The sequence below is a fragment of the Manduca sexta genome, chromosome 28 (assembly GCF_014839805.1).
Source record: "Manduca sexta isolate Smith_Timp_Sample1 chromosome 28, JHU_Msex_v1.0, whole genome shotgun sequence".
Lineage (NCBI taxonomy): Eukaryota > Metazoa > Arthropoda > Insecta > Lepidoptera > Sphingidae > Manduca > Manduca sexta.
In genome coordinates this window covers 18,170,456-18,190,415 of record NC_051142.1, presented here as the reverse complement: position 1 = coordinate 18,190,415, position 19,960 = coordinate 18,170,456, and the positions used below count along the sequence as shown (strand labels likewise).

Here is a 19,960-nt window from a genome sequence, read left to right as displayed (position 1 = left end):
TTTCATTAATATTTGTTAACATTTTAAATGAAAATAACGTAAAAAAAAAACAAAATAGGCGTAAAAATTTGTATCGGAAACGTGGACGTGCGGTCTCACAGACCGCGGTCAAAGTTTAAAGAAAAATAACTGGTCTTATTTGCAGCCGCCGACACCGTCTCCCATTTTAACATACGTTACGCCACTAAAACTGAAGCTACTGAGCGCCTTATACACGGGGAGCAAGTGGAAAGGTGTAAACACGAAATTTTCAAACTGCGAGCGGCCTGTGAGACCGCGCGTCCACAGTTAAAGGATATATAGGTATATAGCCTACACATGGCGGCTGAACTTCAGGTCGTATGATACCGTGAACCAAACATAACCGCTCAGACGCCCTCCTCGGCTGGGCAGTATCTATAAGACCTCCGCAAAATCAAAAAAAAAGATTCAGTTTAGTTTGCCATGCCAAAAAGTAAAATTAACCTTTTATATTGCAAAGAGTCCAGCAGTCATGACCGATTTAATTGTTGTTTTGAAGTGCATTAAACTCACTTCAACATAAACAATTACAATTGTTAATTATATTTTGACAGTTTATCAGAAATTATCGGATTAAAGATTAAAGATTTCGACATAAAATAAAACATAAAGGTTGTGTTTAACACATTCTTTAAAGATGGTAGTGATAACTTTGATTTTTATCATATTTTCGTGTTTGTTTTCTCATATGTTTTCCGCGCAATTTGTAATAAACAATTTTAATGGAAGTCATACAATGGAATTAAACGGAATCTTTTTGAAGAAATAATATTGTTCTATGTCATATGGAATAAGGGTCCTGGATCCTAGAGAAATATATGTCCACTACAGAACGTACACCTCTTCTAAAAGATTCCAGACTGACGTGTGAAAACCGGCCTGTATAATATATATAATTAGTATTTAAAAGAAAACCTTTGTTTGTTATATATAAAATTTACCCTCCTTGTTCCAGAAACATGAAGCCACTATTTTCAATAGTGGTCACCATATGCCTGGTGCTCGCCGTCAGAGCCGAAAGCGAAAAACTCAAGCAAGGTAAAGAGCCCGCACATGAAGCCGAACCAAGCGACCCTCAAGCGAGGAAAGAACGCTGCAGCGCTTGTGCGCCAAACGCTAAGCTAAACCTCAAAAACCCTAAAGAACTGCTTGCAGCGATACAGCAGCTGCCTGGTGAATTACACACACAACAGACCTTTGAAGGATGCTCGTCTGACAAAGGCTGTGCTGGCATCAAAGTCAAAGATGGTCAAGTTATCCAGAAATTTGGAAACCTAGAAGCATTCAAGCAAGCAGCTGCTCAGGATACTGCTAACGAATTTAATTTCCACGAAGCTGGAAGCAGCGTATTCCAGAAAGGCGGCCCTTTCTGGTGGGCGGGTAAGAACTCTCCCTTCAAAAATTCCGGAGCCGCTTACGAGAAATTCAGTAAAACCAGCTCTAGCTACACCAGTACTGGAGGTGGTGTCGATTTCTCCTCAAACCCTTTCTTGAACGGTGACTTCTCAAAGCTTTCCGGAGGTTTCAGCAGTGCTGGTGGTGCGAGCGCTGGTGGTGCCGGCGCTGGTAGCGTTGGAATCGACAAATTCCAATCATCTTCATCATCTTTTGAGTCATCGTCATTCGGCAAAGGCCAATTGGATCTCTCCCAAAATCCATTCTTGAACGGAGGAGCTGGTCAATTCGGTGGACAATCTGGATCCGGCGCACAAAGCGGATTCGGCGCGCAAGGCGGATCCGGAGCACAAAACGGATTCGGCGCGCAAGGCGGTTTCGGCGCTCAAGGCGGATCTGGCGCACAAAGCGGTTTCGGCGCGCAGAGCGGATTCGGCGCGCAAGGTGGAACTGGCGCACAAAGCGGATTCGGCGCACAGAGCGGATTCGGCGCGCAAGGCGGTTCTGGCGCACAAAGCGGATTCGGCGCGCAGAGCGGAGCTGGTTTCTCTGACTCCACCCAGGGCTACGTCGGATCTTCTCCGAGCCCATTCTCAGCCTCTACAGCTGGGTCGAACATTAACCTTATCCAGAATGGTCAGAAAGGTTTTGGTTATGAACAGAACGTTGATGAAGCATTCCAGAGCACCGGTAATGTGCTAGGATCTGACCAGGGAGACTTGACCCAGACCTGCGCAGGCCAGGGGTACGTGTGCGTGCCCAGGGCCCAGTGCAACAACGGTGTCGTCAACGCGAATGGAGCCAACATCCTGCAAGCCAACACTCAGGTAAGTGTCTAGTTTATCTCCATACTTATAAAATCTAGACGTTTCATAGTATTTAATATCAATGTATCTAGCCAATAGTTATAAAACAAAGAACCACCATTACCAACTGAGTATACGTAAACATATATGTTTGCCCATAATCAGAAGAGCGTAGGCATAGTACATGAATTACACCTACTGTTATTACTTTTATGGCGGGCTGTATTTCCGTCCCAAGATGTGTCAGCGGATAATTCTAATGGCACATGTATGATATTTAATATTCAGAATTCTATAGGGGTGACATTATTTTGAAGCTAACTACACCAGTTAATCGCTACCCTGAAAACATAATGATAGCCAATACACAGCCAGACCAAAATACATCCGGGACAACAGCCACAAAATATTTGGGCGTATGATAACCAATACCATTTATAAAGTGACCTTTGATGGCACACATTGTGACCTCAACAACTCGCTTCATTATGATAGCTATACTAAGGTCAATTTCAAAATGAATATTTGATTTAATAATTTTCAAATTGATTTTTTTACGTTCCAACCTTGCAGCGGATTTTATCCCGGAACAATTTGTTATATGGGCCTTAGTTTGAAGATACCCGTCGCCATATTTGCACCTAATATGGCGTAATTTTGTTATCCTAATATTTGAGATAAGAATGCAATGGAAATTTGTAACTTGTAAAATCTGAATATTCGTGTAAAATAGAGAACGGAATAACCCTCTGTGGCGTAGAAGTATTACGATGTGACTACTGCTGAGTTATAGGGTTCGATTCCCGGGTCGGGCAAAGTGATATTCGGAGTTTCCACTCAATATTGGCCCGGAGTCTGGAATTTGTGCTCGATGTGGCGAAAGGCTCGGCTCTGTCGCGTCATGCACGGCGAGAAATAGGTGAACCAGTTGCGCCCTGAAACTTCTTCGGGGATAAAGGCATGAATATGTGTGTATGTGTTTTTGTGGTATTATATATATTACTCATATATTGATAGGTTTTCCTTCATCTAAATTGGGACGTCAGTCAACTTATCAACAATCAAGGACTGACCACGATCAATAGCTATGCTGCTCGAAAGTGTTGTATTAAAAGGAACTCATATTCACCTGCCTATAATTCTGGGTCTTTCCGCCGTAGCGTGAAGAAGCATCTATATGCTGCCATTCAATACTCTAAAGTCTAACGAGACGGTATCACGCTTACTTTACATGCAGTGAAGTCACTTTGCTAAGCCATAATGAAAAAAAAAATAACTTTATCATCGAACGCACTAATCTATTAGTTATCATCTAATAATTGTTAGTGTTGCACAGTTTATATCACGTCGGAAAAGCAATAGTGCTTAATAGCAGAAATAAAACATTTTCGAGTACCTGCAGACTCTTTTATCCAAAGAATTTATAGCATTGTTCGATAATAGATTAAGATGCGTTGTAAATTGCGATAATAATAGTCATCTGTATGTAACGCGATGTGACTAGACATACATTTTGTATTCACCATTCACACGGTAGACACCAAACGCAACGCCCATACAAATGAGTACACAATCACTCATTCAAATTCAAACATCATAAATATGCTAACTAAATTAAATCATATGTGTTAACAATTAAATGAAATTATATGCGTTTTATTCGATATAAATAACAATTTACAGATAAGGCACATTCGAAATTTAAATTTAAATGATATACAAAAAAATTAATTGCTTACATCATAGATATTATTCGTTAATGAGTGTTTATGAGTGTGTTTTTAAATAAATTTGTCATTCGTATGATAAAATTATGAATAAAGCTTGAATTATTGTATTAAATTGACAGTTCGACAGAATTTACAATGGAATTTTACGTAGGCATGTAAATACGATATCGATGAATCAGAAGATCATTTTTTGATTATTTATATTGTTTCCATGAATACGAGAATTCGTATGAAATATCAGAGACTTTAATTACGAAATTAAAATATCGAAAAATATTTTATAACACTAGCTCACGTGACTAAATCCTAGGTAATCCAAGGCAAAAATATCTAGGTGCTAAAATTCCTAAAAAAGGTCATATATTTTACAGATATTTGGGACGAAAATCAAGCACTGAATACTGTCCTTAAACTCGATTTACCTTACCTACTGTAGGTATATCCGTTCGTTAATCTAATAGGGATCAAACCTATAACTATATAGGATACAAATTCTAACCCATAAAACATTGTAATGTATGAGATCTTTCGAATATTTGGTCCCGAACGGGCCTCACGCATTGCGTTTTACCGGAGGCCTAGAGACCCAATGATCGACTAATCAGCAGTCAATAACCATAATGAAGTCAATATAAAAAAGAGTGCGATAGTGCCCAATGGTGGGATGGCTATACAAATAAAAAAGAACACTGCAAAATTATATCTATAATATAACATCGGTATTAAAACAGATTTATATCTAAAAACAACCTAAAAATTCTCACAATTATAAGATCTGCAACATCCAATCTTCACACATTAGACAGGTCTTTAAAACTGGTCGTTATTTTGCTGGGATTTTCCAATATATATTAACATTAAAAAGGGCTAGTACTTGTATGTTTGTAAGGAATTATCTCTGGCACTGCTGACCTAACAAAAACACTTACATTAACAAAAATACAACCCTATTCCTATATAATACAGACTATATTTCATTTATACTTTTATTTTTTTCATAATACTCCTTTCACGTGTGGATCGTCTAGCTTAATATTATGTTACGCGACTAATAAAAAATAAAGAATCAACCCGGATAGCCCTCTCTGGGCGTTTTTTACCTCTAAATGTCAATACAATAATATATCACGGGGGTCAAGGATAATATGTTTAATAAAAGCGTCTGTTGTAGGTCCAGTCTATTTACACATATTGTCTTGTTCTGTTAGCTACATTTATGTTAACTATATCATTATGGAGAACTGGATCCCAGGCTTTCTCTTTAGAACATAAACTTATAGCTGACATGAAACACAGACGCTTTAGGAAGTCTGCAGTCGCTGAACACTCTGAAGGAGGCTCCAATCATTATCTGTTAGTAGACAAGCCACAAATCCTTGTCAAAGAACAACGATTCCTACCTAAGATGATTCGCGAGTCTATTGAAATTAAAAAAACATCCTATTTTCAATAAGGAAGATGGTTGCAAGCTTGCACAAACCTGGGATCCCGTTCTACATTTAATTAAATCGGAACCAAAAAGACCGGCTACCAGACTTCAAGACACTGTGAGCTCATTCTGCGTAGATCGGACCACCAACATCTAAAATTTTAAAAAATTGTATAATTGTAAAATGTGGGTAGATATTGTAACTTTGACTTTGCGGATGAACAACACCTCACCCCCACTTCAACCCCTCTACGTTTAAAGGATTAAAACCACGATAAAATCCGAAATATAGTTTAATATTAATGTCTAACATTCGCGTAAACATAAGAGATCATTATATGTGATAGTAGGCAAATCTATTACTTTGGGTTAAAATTCCAATCCCACCACCTTTTTAACTCCTCACGCACAGATTTCCAGATGTCCGCACATCATCTTCTTTTCCTTTTCTTTACTTTATTCTTCTGATATTACTCCTATGATTCTTCTAGCCCTATAGGTATTTATGGTGACCAAAAATCGAAATAAGTTAATGTCAAAAAGCCAAATTCCTCGTTTGGCCTAAGTTATAAAAATATATATCCCTGGTAACTATTGGTTAGTTTGTATATTTTGAATTAAATAAGTACTTAAGTTTCTTGTTTGAATCCTTTACATAAATAATTGCCTAGAAACAGAACCTAGGTCTTCCTTTATAGCGAAACACACTACCGAGATACAACTGGTATACCTATTTTGGGCACACGAAATGTCAAAGACCAACCAGCGGTCAAGGCATTCGTCATCAGATTAAACTATTGTTGCTTCGGAAACTTGTTAGCTGTTACATCTTGATTCTTACTTTGCTAGCTTGTAGTTACATTATAATAAGGCCCAGGGTTCGATTTCGGGCAGTAATTTTATGCAAAAATACGATAATATAATGTTTTTTTTTGTACGTTAGTAATTAACGCAAAAACCGGTGAATTACTTTGAATAAAATAAAGCAAACAAATACATTATGTCCTGGATATTCTATTTTATTTTATTTGGGACAACAAACAATTGTATAATAAGACTTTAAATAAAAACAATAGTATAGGAACTTAACAATTACACTACACCATTATCCTCTGAGTAATATTTAAAACCTGGTACAGAGTAAAACAAAAAAAATATATAAAAAGAGCATTTACTTTATACAAACCAAAATAGTCACCTGAAGTTTACATGATCCTTAGTTTCTGAATTACAATATCATTGAAAACAAAAATATGAATATAATATTTTTATATCGGAAAAGTGCTAGAAACATATTCATCCCGATAAAAATCTTACGCGAGTGTACCTAATCTATCTATCTATCTTCTATACTTATAATAAATCTGTAGAGAGGTCAATTCTGTACATGCAATATATTTCCAAAATAATAATAATAATAATAACTATCAGGGGGTGATTAGGGATCGATACTGATGCCAAAAATGCAATCAGTAAAATTTTTGTCTGTCTGTCTGTCTGTATAACCGTTATAGAAACAAAAACTACTCGACGGATTTTAACGAAACTTGGTACAATTATTTGTCATACTCCTGTGCTGGTTATAGTATACTTTTCATCACGCTACAATTAATAGGAGCAGAGCAGTGAAGGGAAATATTGGGAAAACGGGAGAAGTTACTCCATTCTTTAAGCTTCCATCGCGTGTGCAACCTTAATGGTTACAGCTACACAGAAATCATGTATGACGGAAATGTTCTCCTTAAAATTATGTAAAAAATATCCCACGACAGCATATGTCTATCTTATATGGTTGACTCACAATAACACGTGTAACTCCCGATAGCTTAGCAGTTCGAAGCTTTCTCATTATATTTGTCTACTCTTACGTTTATAACACTCTCGGTCATCCCTAATTAAAAAAGTTAACATTATTAAATATTCCAAAAAAAAGAATCATAGTAATCGGTATAGAAACATCAAAGTTATACATGAAATACGCTAATAATAAGCCATCATGCGTGAATACTGAATCATGCTATAAGGATTATTTTTGTATATATATAAGGTCGCGAACGCACAGGCAGGCGGCTTGCTTGGCACCTAGAGGCTAGCGAATCACCTAGCGAGTAGCTTCGTAAAACGAACATTCTCGAACGTTCGCGACCGGCTCCATTTTTGAAGTCCGAAATTCACGCGGGCGAAGCTGCGGGCGGAAGCTAGTCACGAATAAAACATTATAGTCGCTTCGAAAACTGTCAGTACCTCAGTATAGTAACAAAAAGACATGTGCGCGGCGCCTAAATGTCTATCCAGGCTTATTATACGTGCCATTATTTATAACTTAGCAAGTTCAAAAGTTCGGAATTACAATAGTCGTGTCTGGAACCATGATCAGATTTCAGTTAAACATTTTCTTCATACAAATGCTAATTGTTGTTAAGCAACTCAAAGAAAACATTAATGTGCTACTAAAAGATGAAGCGTGACCGACGGAGGGACAGCAGAAAAGGCAACTTTTGTGAGCAATAATTTGCCATAGTATTTTACTTGTGGATTAGTAATGGATTGTGAGGGCTGAATAATAGAGAGATGTTATTTACATTTAAAATCAATAATCGTCAAAAATAGTAAATAATATTTATTCCTCCTGGATTTACAACTCTCGTGAAAGTCTTATTTTTTAAATTGAAATAAAAGAGTCATAAAAAATTATAGTATAATATTACACTGTCATTTTTTGTTAAATTGGAAATTATATTCAGTATTCTATTTACAGCTTTCCTTATACCACTTATGTAGAGTCGGCAAAACAGATTATCATTCATATTGTTACAGAGAGGATTTGCCTTCGATTTTATAGTCTTAATTGACAAATCCACACAAAATATTATCCCATTTAGAATTCAAAACGACGACTTCTAAGTCCATAGCTGCCACTAAGATAAAAAGGCGTCAAATATTGTACTCTTCTAACAAACACTAACTTAGGTTATTATAAATTTCCAAATACCAAATATTGTTGAGTTATATGCTGTCGGTACTGTAAATCTTGTCGTCCTCAAGTTGTTTACACGGTTGCAACACTAGCGCTTGCATGATATCATCCTTGCTTTACCAGCTGATGTCCAGAGATACCATTATTTTGGCCAGGGTAATGATGTTCACGTAAGATGGAGGGATAGAGATATTCTGCTAGATTTATGGAGAGCCGCGTTTAACCTGAAAAAATATAGATTTTGTAGCTTCCATTGCTCAAGCCTGAGAAATATCTACAATTATATGTTTAATGACGATTTTCTGATGACAATGATACTAAGCTGACTATTCTTGCTGTATAATACGACTACAGCATAATTCTACGATTTTAATTCAACACATTCAAATAATTCCTCACGAAAACGATCCATCACAAACCACTCGCGCAATAGTTTAATTTAACTTCAAAGTTAACGTCTCAAGTGACATTTAACTAGCGCCGGACGCAGTGAATAAATCTTAATTAACCAATTAACAGATTTAATCGTTTAATGCCTGTTATTTCTGTTATTGACAAATTATACGCCGTGTTTAGATTAACTTGAATTATAACCTGCCCTTTAAAAAGGATGATCAGTCCTGTAAATTAATGAGTAAATAAACCATTAGAGAAAATTTACTGTTGGACGCGGCGCTGCCCGCTTTGTCTGTTCTCTATCTTAAAATTCATTCGTAATGTGCTTTTGCCTAGTTGTAAGGTATGTATCCATAAAATGGCTCCTACAGTCACAAAGCAAGCAGTCCGCTGTCTATTCACCTCCCATATAATTCAGATAGAACAATCATACAACAAGATAAACGAGTTGTTCAACATGCTGTCACACATTCAACCTTTATTTTTTCTAAGTTTACGAAGGGTTTTTAATAATTAGCAGAGTTAGTAGTAATTGTTTTGCATCCAACTTGCAGCTCACAGTCATCGAGCTGACAATCGGTCGTAAACCATTTACCTAGTTCGTACTCTACAATTTTCACAACAGACCGGATCTCTATTTCCATAATATTATTTCATAGAAGCAATTATAGTAATTGAACCATATTTTTTCCACCATTGTCTCCTTACTATTGTTTGTCATTTTTTATTGCAAATAGATAATCGAAACCAATTTTCAAACACGTAATCAGAGTAATAAAGGTTTACAGTTTTTGTTTCCTACATGCATTGTCTTGTTCAAAGGATTTCGAAATCGTTTTACTTGACAGCAAAGGGATGTTAATCTCACGGATCTTCAAGAATTATGTACTGTGCTTTACGGAGACCATGTCATCGCGCAGACGCTGGTAATTTATTAGTATGACGTTAGATTACTTAATTGACAGCCACTGAAATTGTTGAAGCAAATTCATCATCATATTAACTACCGGTGAGTGTACAGTTAGCCACAAAAGTAGCTGAACAGATTTAAAACTTCCAATCGTCTTAAAAATAAACTTTAAGGGTTTATATAATTTTAGAAAAAAAAAATATTCTAGTTAATAAGTAGAAGTATTTTAAGGGTTCAAATTTTATTGACTACTTTTCTTTGCTGACTGTACTTAATTGCACGCCTTTATTCCTAAAGGATTAGGCAGAGACAAAGTTGTTCTATCTGTAAAAGAACTCGCATAAAACCTAGGTATTAAAAAACAATAATAAGTTTTTACGTATATTTTTAAAACACATTAGACCGTAAAGGCGTTAAAGTTATGTATTAACTGGAAAATAAATCTTTAAACAATTTTATCGTAAAATCTTATAATAGTTTTATTATTAACAAATGGATATTTTATACAGTGTTAATCTACACTAACAAAGAATAAACGTTTATAACTATGTATGTGATAATCTTTAAAGACTGAACTGAGTCTGATGAAAATTCTTTTGCTAAAACAAAGTTTGACTATTCCTCAGTAAAATATAGTTCAATTAATATTATTCACTTAAAGATCCGATCCTCTACACAGTTATCCCGAAGGATTATTGGGTAGGATCCCTTTTTACCTCGAGGAAAATCAGCAAGATGTTCTGAACTTAAGTATCTCCTGACTGTGTCCAGAGAATTCATTCATATCATATATCCATAAAAAAGCCTTTATTGCTATACTGCTAATTACAATAGGTATCTTATAACTTATTACTTATTTATATAACTATTTTTGATAATACTATTAATATCGGCGATCGGCTTCATTTTTGCAACAGCTTGTCCTACGACAAATGCCTCCTCGAAGGATTTCCATGAGACGCGATCTTTGGCTAAAGGGGTCCATTAGGGTTCTGCTACTTGCTTTATATCATCTTCCCAGCGCTTACATTGTCCTCCTTACTTCTTTTTTTTTCGAATCCATATCTCCAAACAATGCCTCCTTCAGCGTCTCTGGGTCGGTATGCCAAAGATCTCCTGAAGCCAAGCATGTCATCATACCAATTAAACGAAGGATGTAATTACGAAATAAATTCTTTTGTATATTTGTCATTAATCGTGACACCGGTAATTGGTTGAGATATTAAATTTAAATATTTCTTCACGGCACCGCTGGCGCTCTGTCCAAGTGTGAAATTGATGATTATGTCTAAATCTAGAAAATTATTGGTATTGAATAAATCTTAATTTATTGCGTTGGTATAGCGTTTGAATATATTGGGTTCTGGATTTGATTTCCAGTAAGTTGTGGCCTGTCGACTAAATTGTCGATTAGTTTGGCAATTCATCTGAAACAATTTGACTTTACTAACTGTGTCGTGTTATCTGTGGTTAGTGGAACTGTTTACGCGTCCCAACGCCTGATTTCAATCACTACCTTTAGATCTATAGCACAAATTATCCAATCAGGATATAGTTTGACTGATGATTCTTTCAGGGTAAATTAGAAGGTTGAGTTAACTTCAAAGTTGCGTCTACACGTCACCTAGGCCCCTCATCAAACATCAGCGGTATAGTACAACTTAGATCCTTACCATTAAACTGAATGAGATGTATCTTTGCTAGTTTATTTTCATTGTTCAATTGTGTTTATGTTTAAATACGAACAATAAATCTTTCTATGTATTGACTTCGACCGTTAGTACTGAAGTTTTTCATCATTTTTTCATCAGCTTAAGTCGGTTTAAATTGGTTACAAAATGTGACCTCCAGCGGTGTCGAAACTGTCTACCGTATTGATTGACGCTTCTAAATACCACTGGTTGGCTAATATGTCTGATTGGATCTTGAATTGAGGAAGTGGAATGATTTATCTTCCTCACACTAGTTTTAAGTGTTACGTGTTTAGATTAGTCTGCCTTGGTGGTGGATTGCGTGCGTAGCTACAGAACCGCTTTGTCCCGGGTTCGAGTCCCGCGTTGGAAAAAGTGATATTGAGTTTTTTTGCTTAGTATCAGTCCGGAGTGGTATCTATGATATGGTGATAGGCTCGCTAAACGAAAAGTATATGTCCTGGTTACACCACTGCCTACCTTTTCGGGTGTAAAGGCGTGACGTGTAAATTATAGTAATAAGAGTGGTAGAACCACTTTAACATAAATGTGCCGGCTCGACTGGGGTAGCGCCACTGTCCACATAAAAGCAACGTAAAGTGACGGAATATAAAGTTTCTGATTTATATATTATATTTCGTATTCTTCTGTTACTTATTGTAGATGTTTATCAGTGTTTTTATACGATCACTGCAGAGTGACCCCACTGTTCCTAATGGTAAGTCAAGCGGGGTCTGACGAGGGATGATTACCCCTCAATAATCAAGACAATTATGCCGGCCTGTTGGAACCAGGTAATAGGCAGATCCCGAAACGCGACACACTCACGTGGACCATTATGGCGGGTTGTAACACCTTGTGTAAGGTGGATGCTATCCGGGCGGATATAAAATATATCCTACCACCAGCAAATGTTGTCGGCCTGTGTTATAAACCAAATATTTTCTATAGCGAACCCGACTAGCTAGCTATCGTAAAGCAGAACGTTTGTGTCAGTATGGGTTTTAGTTCTAGGTATTATGGCCCTAAAGCGTGTTTTAGCATCCTTACCCGGTAATCGAACCACTCACTAAATTGTCACAGTCACTAAATTGACTTTAAATCCAATATACAAAACAATAAGAAATACAAAACATCGTTTAAGCATATTTATTTTTTCAATCGAATTTAAACTTTATACCAAGGTCGGAAGGATGTATTTCGAGGGCTAGCGCGATAAGCCCCGGAGTCAAAGTATGACACACATTGAGTCTCACATTGCATCTTGTTGACTTAATACCGTCGTGTACGAAAATGTATAAATATTTTAATACGAAATATATAAATATATCTAACTTCAAATATGGGCTAAATTATATCCCGGGAAAATATACAGCGGGTCTCTTGTCTCAGCAAAACTTTTCAGCCGGCCGGAGCCGTGGGTGAAAGCTAGCTATAAAATGTAAACGTTTTTCAAACAGAACTAGCTCACGTCTTGTTAAAAGTGAAGTTTTTGTTGACTATATTTACCATGATAATGTTTCGAACTCGCGCCTAAATTAATCTAAAACTTAAAGTCAGGAGACGCTATCTACGAAGGCAAATCCGTCTTTCAATTACGGGCGTTCTAACCGAAGTACAACTTCGATAGCTGTATAGATAAAATCGCCGACAAATCCCTTATTTACCTGACCCACCTACGAAAACTGTTCTTACAACATCAACACCCGTAAATGCAAAAGGCGGATTTGCCCCTGTAGATAGAATAGCGCTCCTTGACCTCAAGTTCTCGATGAATTAAATGCAAGTTCGTAAAATAATCATGGTAGATATCGTCAACAAAAACGTCACTTTTTACAAGACGAGAGCTAGTATTTTTAGTGTTCTTAGTCTTGTTTGAACAACATTGCCCCCATAGACGGAATAGGCCCCTCTGACCTTATCATGAAATTAAGCGGTAATATCTAACCAGAATAGAGCCTTGTCTCTCCGACGGTACAGTGAGTGCGCAACTTCGTGTAAATAATGACCCGAGGGTCACCAGAGCTTCACAATAAATCGTCTTGCGCAACACGACGCTAAATACAACAATACTTAGCACTCGTCAAAATGTTTAGAACTGGCGAAAATGCCAGTAAAGTTATTTATATCACGCTAGTAAAAGTGGATGAACGAATGACTATAAATATTTAAAAGTATGGTTGGATAAAATTACATTAAAAGGACATTATGAAATGGAAAAAAAAAATCTTATGTTTACGCGAATATTAGACTTTAAAATAAAACTAATTTTCGGTTTTTAACGCGGTTTTTATACTATAATTTTCGAATTTCGATGACTTTGCAGCCTTCGTGGTCACAGAGGCCACTCTATAAAAAAGTTTTATTAATGAAATCATTTATTTAAATCTGTAAAATGTTAAACTTTGTTAATATTCATTCTAATTTTTACTCTAGCAGTACGGAAAGCTTCCACCGCATGATGCGCAGGGAAATCTAATGATTGTTTTTCCAAAATCAGTTGAAAGGTAGAAAATGGATATTTTCTTTCACAATGTTATATAATATATTGACGCGCTGTGCACAAAAATAATATCACCTTCGTTATACCTGCGCAATCTCAATGTGTAATCTGCTGAAGAAATTTAAAATAAATAAATATTCCTCAACAATAAGCCGCTATCGGGACTCGCTAGCAGTTTGTGTGGCGAACTATTTTTACATAATGTACATGTAAGTTCAAAATGTCACTGCGTGCGCGGCGGGGTCGAACCCGCGACCTCAGACACTCAGTACCACAGCCGCTTATACCGTCACTTCTTATAAATCCATAACCGCTGCTTGTCTACCAAAAGTACATAATATTAGAATAATATTTATTCGAAGCTAGTTATACATCTGATTTACGCGTTTTGATTTCATTACATTATCTAAATTTCGATGAACAACACATTACAGTAACTACGAACGACAAGAAACTAATGGTAGAATATATTTTATATCCGCCCGTAGCGACCACAGTACACAAGGTGTTAAAACTCGCCACAGTAGCCCACACTTAAATGTGTCGCGTTCCGGGATCAGTCAGTGTATATCCGGTTCCAACAGGCCGGCATAATTGTGTTCACTGTCACTGTGTGTACTTCGCTGTGCCCGTTTAAAAAAAAAGCAACATTTTTAAATATATCAAAACAGAAAAGTACTGTGTGGCACTCTCCTGCGCTTGTCACCCTGAAACATATTCTAACAATGTCCCATAATTACGCTGGATAAAATTTTCTTTAAACCCGAACGCAACAGTGCATGCACACTGCTGCTTGGCGCTGGAAATATATATTGCAGTTATTAAAGACAGCAACCTACCACCATATTAGCGCACTACGTAAATGATGAGACGAACATAACAAAATTATACAAAATGTCTAATATCAAAGTGCAGAGACACAAAATGTTATCTCTTATATATGTGTTATACTAAAATGTCAATCATATAACAGTGCTAACAAACTTTTGGCGGCAAAAATAAAGAATACCAGTATTATCTAGGTACATAGACTAGAATTGGGGATCTAATATCAAGATTGTGGTTACGCATCGTCAAGCGTATCGCCTAGATGATTATTGTAGCGCTGCGAGTATCAAAACTCGTTAATTTGACAAAACTTTACTATCAATAGATTGGCAGAGGTTATTTCAAAGATTCGACATTTCTAAACACATGTTGACATTTTAAACAACATCATTGACTTCATGAATGACAAATAGCTTACAAGTAAAAACGTGTACCTGTCATTATGATATATTATTTATTGTGTACGTTTGAGGGTCGAATATTCCTTTCTCTGTAAATATTAATAATGATTATAGAATCAAGTTATAACCACCTCCTTGATGATTAAATATCACCCCATTGGTGTGGTGGCAGAATTGCCCCAAATTCAAACCACGCCTTTCCTTTTTAGTCGATTCCATGATACTTCTGGTATTCTGGGTGTTTAAGAGTTCATCCTTAACATCAGACCTACATGCCTGTTTGCCTTTGCTACAAAAAAGTTAAAATTCCTAAATATTTGGCAACAAGTTCTTGCTCAGTATTGGATGTTGTTGGAATTATTAGTATAGGCAAGATGGGCAGTGTGCGCTCTTCGCTGCTGCTGTCTTTTAAGAAGTCATTATCAAAATACACGTATCTGTATAATAAATAATATTACTAATAATAATAATAATAATAAAATCGATACATAATTTTCGTCTGCGACTTTACACACCAGTTGTATTTGTTATGTCATATAATAATAACTATTCTATTTGTTACAGAAACAATACTGCAACCTGCGAACGGAAATCTGCTGCAGAATCGAAGTCTCCTCCCTATCAGGCGCCAATGGCGTCTCAGGATCCGGCCTCGGAATAGATTCCGCCACCTTCTCCGGCTCGAACCAAGGGTCTGGTCTTTTCTCTGGTAGCCAAGGCTTCGGAAGCTCTTCAGGCTTCGGCAGTTCGAGCTTTGGTTCCAGTTCCAATAACGGTTATGGATCCAGCGTTGGCACAACATTGGCCCCTACCAGTCCAGGAAGTTTCAGCTCCAGCCAGCCTAACTTCATCGACACTGATGCTTTCGCTTCTGGCAGCGAGTTTAGGCCTGGCGCAACTGGCTTGAAGCCTGGCATCCCCTACCTTCCCCCTGTTGATAGCTCCAACAGCCCAAGCAACATCGTTCCCTCAACAGTCTACCCTACGTCTTTTGTGACCACTCCCAGGCCAATCACTCCTCGCCCATTCACAACGCCTAAACCGACGTACCTTCCTCCCGTCCCGTCTACTTCCGCTCCAGGATATTTACCTCCAATCGATGAGTCTCCCCTTCCTTCCAATCCCAAAGAGGTAATAGTGCCACCTTACACTGAGGGAGGCATTATCCTCGAACAGAACCGTCCGGGGACACCCAGGCCCTTCATTCCCGGACCTTCTCCAAGTAAGTACCACAATTTAATAATATTTACCTATATTCGGTTTTTACCTACATTCTTTCTTTCGTTATTCTATTGTAATAAGAAACCCTTAATGTAGAATGTTGTCAAAACGCTGGCGCTATCATGTGGTAGATCTCCCGTACGAAAGAGTCCGTCTGGATAAGTACCAACGCTTAGTTTATTTCTGCTTCCAGCGGCAGATAACGGGCACTGCCATGTTTTCCTTTAAAGGATGTCATAGCTTTAAATACTGAGTAAAAGAAACGTAACATCTGTGTGGTTCAACAGTCTCTTTTATCACTTTATCAAGAACCTTCTTCTTTTTCGGAATCAAAGTGGAAACTTCTAGAATGTATGTTTTAAACAGGTGAAATTCCTGCCGGATGTGCCGCCGCTCTGAAATGTACCCCGATTGAGTTCTGTACTGCTGATGGCATCATCTCAAACACATCTGTCTTCTTGACTAGGGAACAGGAGAACTACAGAGTTCCGTTGACGGTGAGTATCAATTTTAGTTCATACGTTTTATTACACGTGTTCTTAATATTAAATAACTTACGGTCGTCACATCTCCAACTGCAACATTGCGCGTATTCGCAACACTGAAAACAATCCTACACTAGCATTTTAAGGAGATTGTAGCTAGTGAGTCGAGAATAGTTGGTCTTCAATACCAATGCAATGTAGACCTCTCCATTTCTGGGTAGTGTTGATACTATTGGTAGTTTAATGTTTATGGTAACCTACTTGCCAGTCTCATTCAGTTGTTATGAATCTTAAATTTTTGAAATATAATATTCATATGCATCAATAATTTCACCAATATGCTCTTCATCATCAGGATTGCAAAGACATTGAAAGCGGCCGCATTGGCAAGTGTTGCCGTGATCCGTTTTACACGGACCCCTGGCCAACTAACCAACTCGGAAGATGGGTGCCCGGAGTGTTCGGTGGAAACGACGGTAAATACGTTCCGGATAGCAGACAGAGCCCGAGTAACAACCCAAGGCCCCAAGTGACTGCCAGGCCACCTAACGCTGGAACTACTCTCTTACCAGTCTTTAGGTAAGTTTATGCTTATGTTTTCCATGTTATCTTCCGAATACAACAACAAAATCATAATTATTTTCTGCACGGTGAATCTACGTTCCAATAGTAACTACATTACCGATATATGTTAAACAGGGGCACAGAGGTACCACCACCAGGCTATGGCAACACCCCAGTATTCCCAGGAACTACCGTATCACCAACACCTGTCGGACCAGGACAATATGGCCAACAAGGTATTGGATTAATTGGCCAACAAGGAATTGGTGCAGTCGGTGTAGGTGAGGAAAAGATTATATAATATTTAAACTTCAAATAACAGTTATAAGAGCAATAGTTTCAACTACATTAACAAAATCCGAATAATTTAACTAAAGAGAACCATGATGAGTGCGTTCTAATACGTAATGTTGAGACAAGCAATTAGCGATGCAATTCGTTTATACATTGACGAAAATATTTTAATCCACCATTCTATCTAAAAAGTCATTTCAAAAAAGAATCGGGTTAAAGCGCAACGATCTGCAGCAACAAACTTGTCGAGTTTGGTCCCAGAGGACGCACGGCTAACTTTTGTATGCCTGAAAGTAGGAAATATAAGGGAACTATGAGAATAAGAATTTTGAAAGTGCTTGAATTTTGTGTGGTTGATTAAAGAGGTCAGGCCGAATCATGGGATAGTTTAATCACTAAATTGTGGATGTTGAAGCAACTGTTCGTTTCGTACTAGTATAATGTTTGTCGACAACATATTGACAGCAACATTAAATAATCTTAAACTATGAAAATGATTATATTTTCCTCAAGCAAGGATATCAATTTTTAGGTCATTGTTCTCATAAAAATAATATAATTAAAATGTTGATCGTCCGTCCCCGAATATTTGAAATACATAAATAAAAAATTGCGAAAAAAATTTCAATTTCAAATTGATCGTTAATATGTATCTATGGAACTGATTTGGCAATAACGTATTTTATGGTAGAGTTATAATAATATATCACGATTAGTCTTCGATGATTGATTGGAATCGAAATAAAATATATGACGGCATGTTGAATATGTTATACAAATGCATGGCCGCCAAGGTTGTTGGCTAAATACTGATTTTAATAACGAAAGAAACCTAAAACGAACTACTTTTGATGGAGCTAGGATTTTATACAATCTGTTTTTAACATGGATAGTTTAATGTTCAACAAAAAATAAATTTTTGAAAATTAACTCTATAATCTTACTAACAAACGTTGCATATAATAAAAGCTGTTGCTTGTGGCTACGCACGCGAAAACACCATTCACGGATAAAGGTCTTTAAGGTAGGAAGTAGACTATAATAAACTCAGGAATAACGTGATATCTTATTAGAATCAGGGCGGAACTCCGGTGTTTAACCCCTTAAAAAAAAAAAAAAAAATTTCATTTACTCCAAAGAATTATTTTGAAAAATCATCAAAAATTACGGGTGTTTTGGAAATATCGATCATATTTTCAAAATAATTCATAAAAATAATAATTGTAATACTGAATTTCATTGTAAAACTATGGATATTTTAAATGAGGAATAAAAATAATAAAAGAAAGCACAAGGTAATCAAAGTAGCAAATAAAAAGAAAAAGATAATAAAATACCTAGTCTTGCCATAAATATTGTAATAAAGAAAAAAGAAAATTGTTAACTGCAAATAACATTTATTACTTTTACAGTGTGTCAGTTTAATACATAAATATAAAACAATTAAAAATATAAAAAGCTTATTCGAAGTGGTCTCCATTGGCTGCAATACAGTCCTTTAAACGATGAGGCCAGTTATCAATAGAAGCACGCACTCTTTCCATGGGAAAATTCTTCACTGCCAATCGTATAGATTGTTTTAGGGACTCCAAATTATCATGGCGTTTAGAGCAAGCTGTACTCTCTAAAACTGACCACAAATCATAATCCAGCGGATTAAGATCGGGACTAGACGACGGCCAGTCTTCAGCTCTGATGAAGTCCGAAACGTTCGATTCCAACCAAGACTGCGTGGACCGAGCTTTATGACCCGGCGCCGAGTCTTGCTGGAAGGACCATACTTGGTTATTGAACATGGTGATGTTAAGGGGCTTAACTACCTTCTCAAGAATGGTATCTTGATACACTTGTGCCGATGTTTTGATACCTTTTTCACAAAAATATGGCTCAGTCACTCCTTCATAGCTAACACCCCACCAAACCATCACTGAAGTCGGATAATGTCCACGTTGCACTCTGTCGACTAATTGGGAAGCTTCCTTAGAGCTTTGAGCATAAATACGGTCATTTTGTTTGTTAAAATGTTGCTCAATTGTAAAAATTTTCTCATCCGTAAACAAAATTTTTCTGTGACCTCCCTTTGCGTACCGCTTCAGTAGTTGTTTCGATTTTACCACCCTATTCTTCTTTAAATTATCAGTTAAGAAATGGCCAGTGCGTCTCTTATAGGCTGCAAGTCCTAAGTCATCTTTTAAAATACGCGACATGGTTCTAGGTGCTATCTTCATTTCCCGAGATAAAATCTTTTGCTTTCGGACAGGATTTCTTCGAATTCTTTCCCTTACTGCTTTGACCACCTTTTTCGTACG

General features: G+C 37.0%; 1 protein-coding gene across 2 annotated transcripts in view; it reads left to right on the top strand.

Moving 5' to 3' along the window:
- LOC115447927 overlaps window positions 1-19,960 on the top strand; it is a 61,840-nt gene that overhangs the window by 19,681 nt on the left and 22,199 nt on the right. For both annotated transcript variants that reach the window (XM_030175230.2, XM_030175228.2), the window contains exons 2-6: window positions 977-2,243; window positions 15,652-16,309; window positions 16,675-16,805; window positions 17,149-17,372; window positions 17,493-17,638. In XM_030175230.2, coding sequence (XP_030031090.2) covers window positions 981-2,243; window positions 15,652-16,309; window positions 16,675-16,805; window positions 17,149-17,372; window positions 17,493-17,638 — 2,422 coding nt within the window. In that variant the 5' untranslated portion in view covers window positions 977-980. The remainder of the gene's footprint in view (window positions 1-976; window positions 2,244-15,651; window positions 16,310-16,674; window positions 16,806-17,148; window positions 17,373-17,492; window positions 17,639-19,960) is intronic.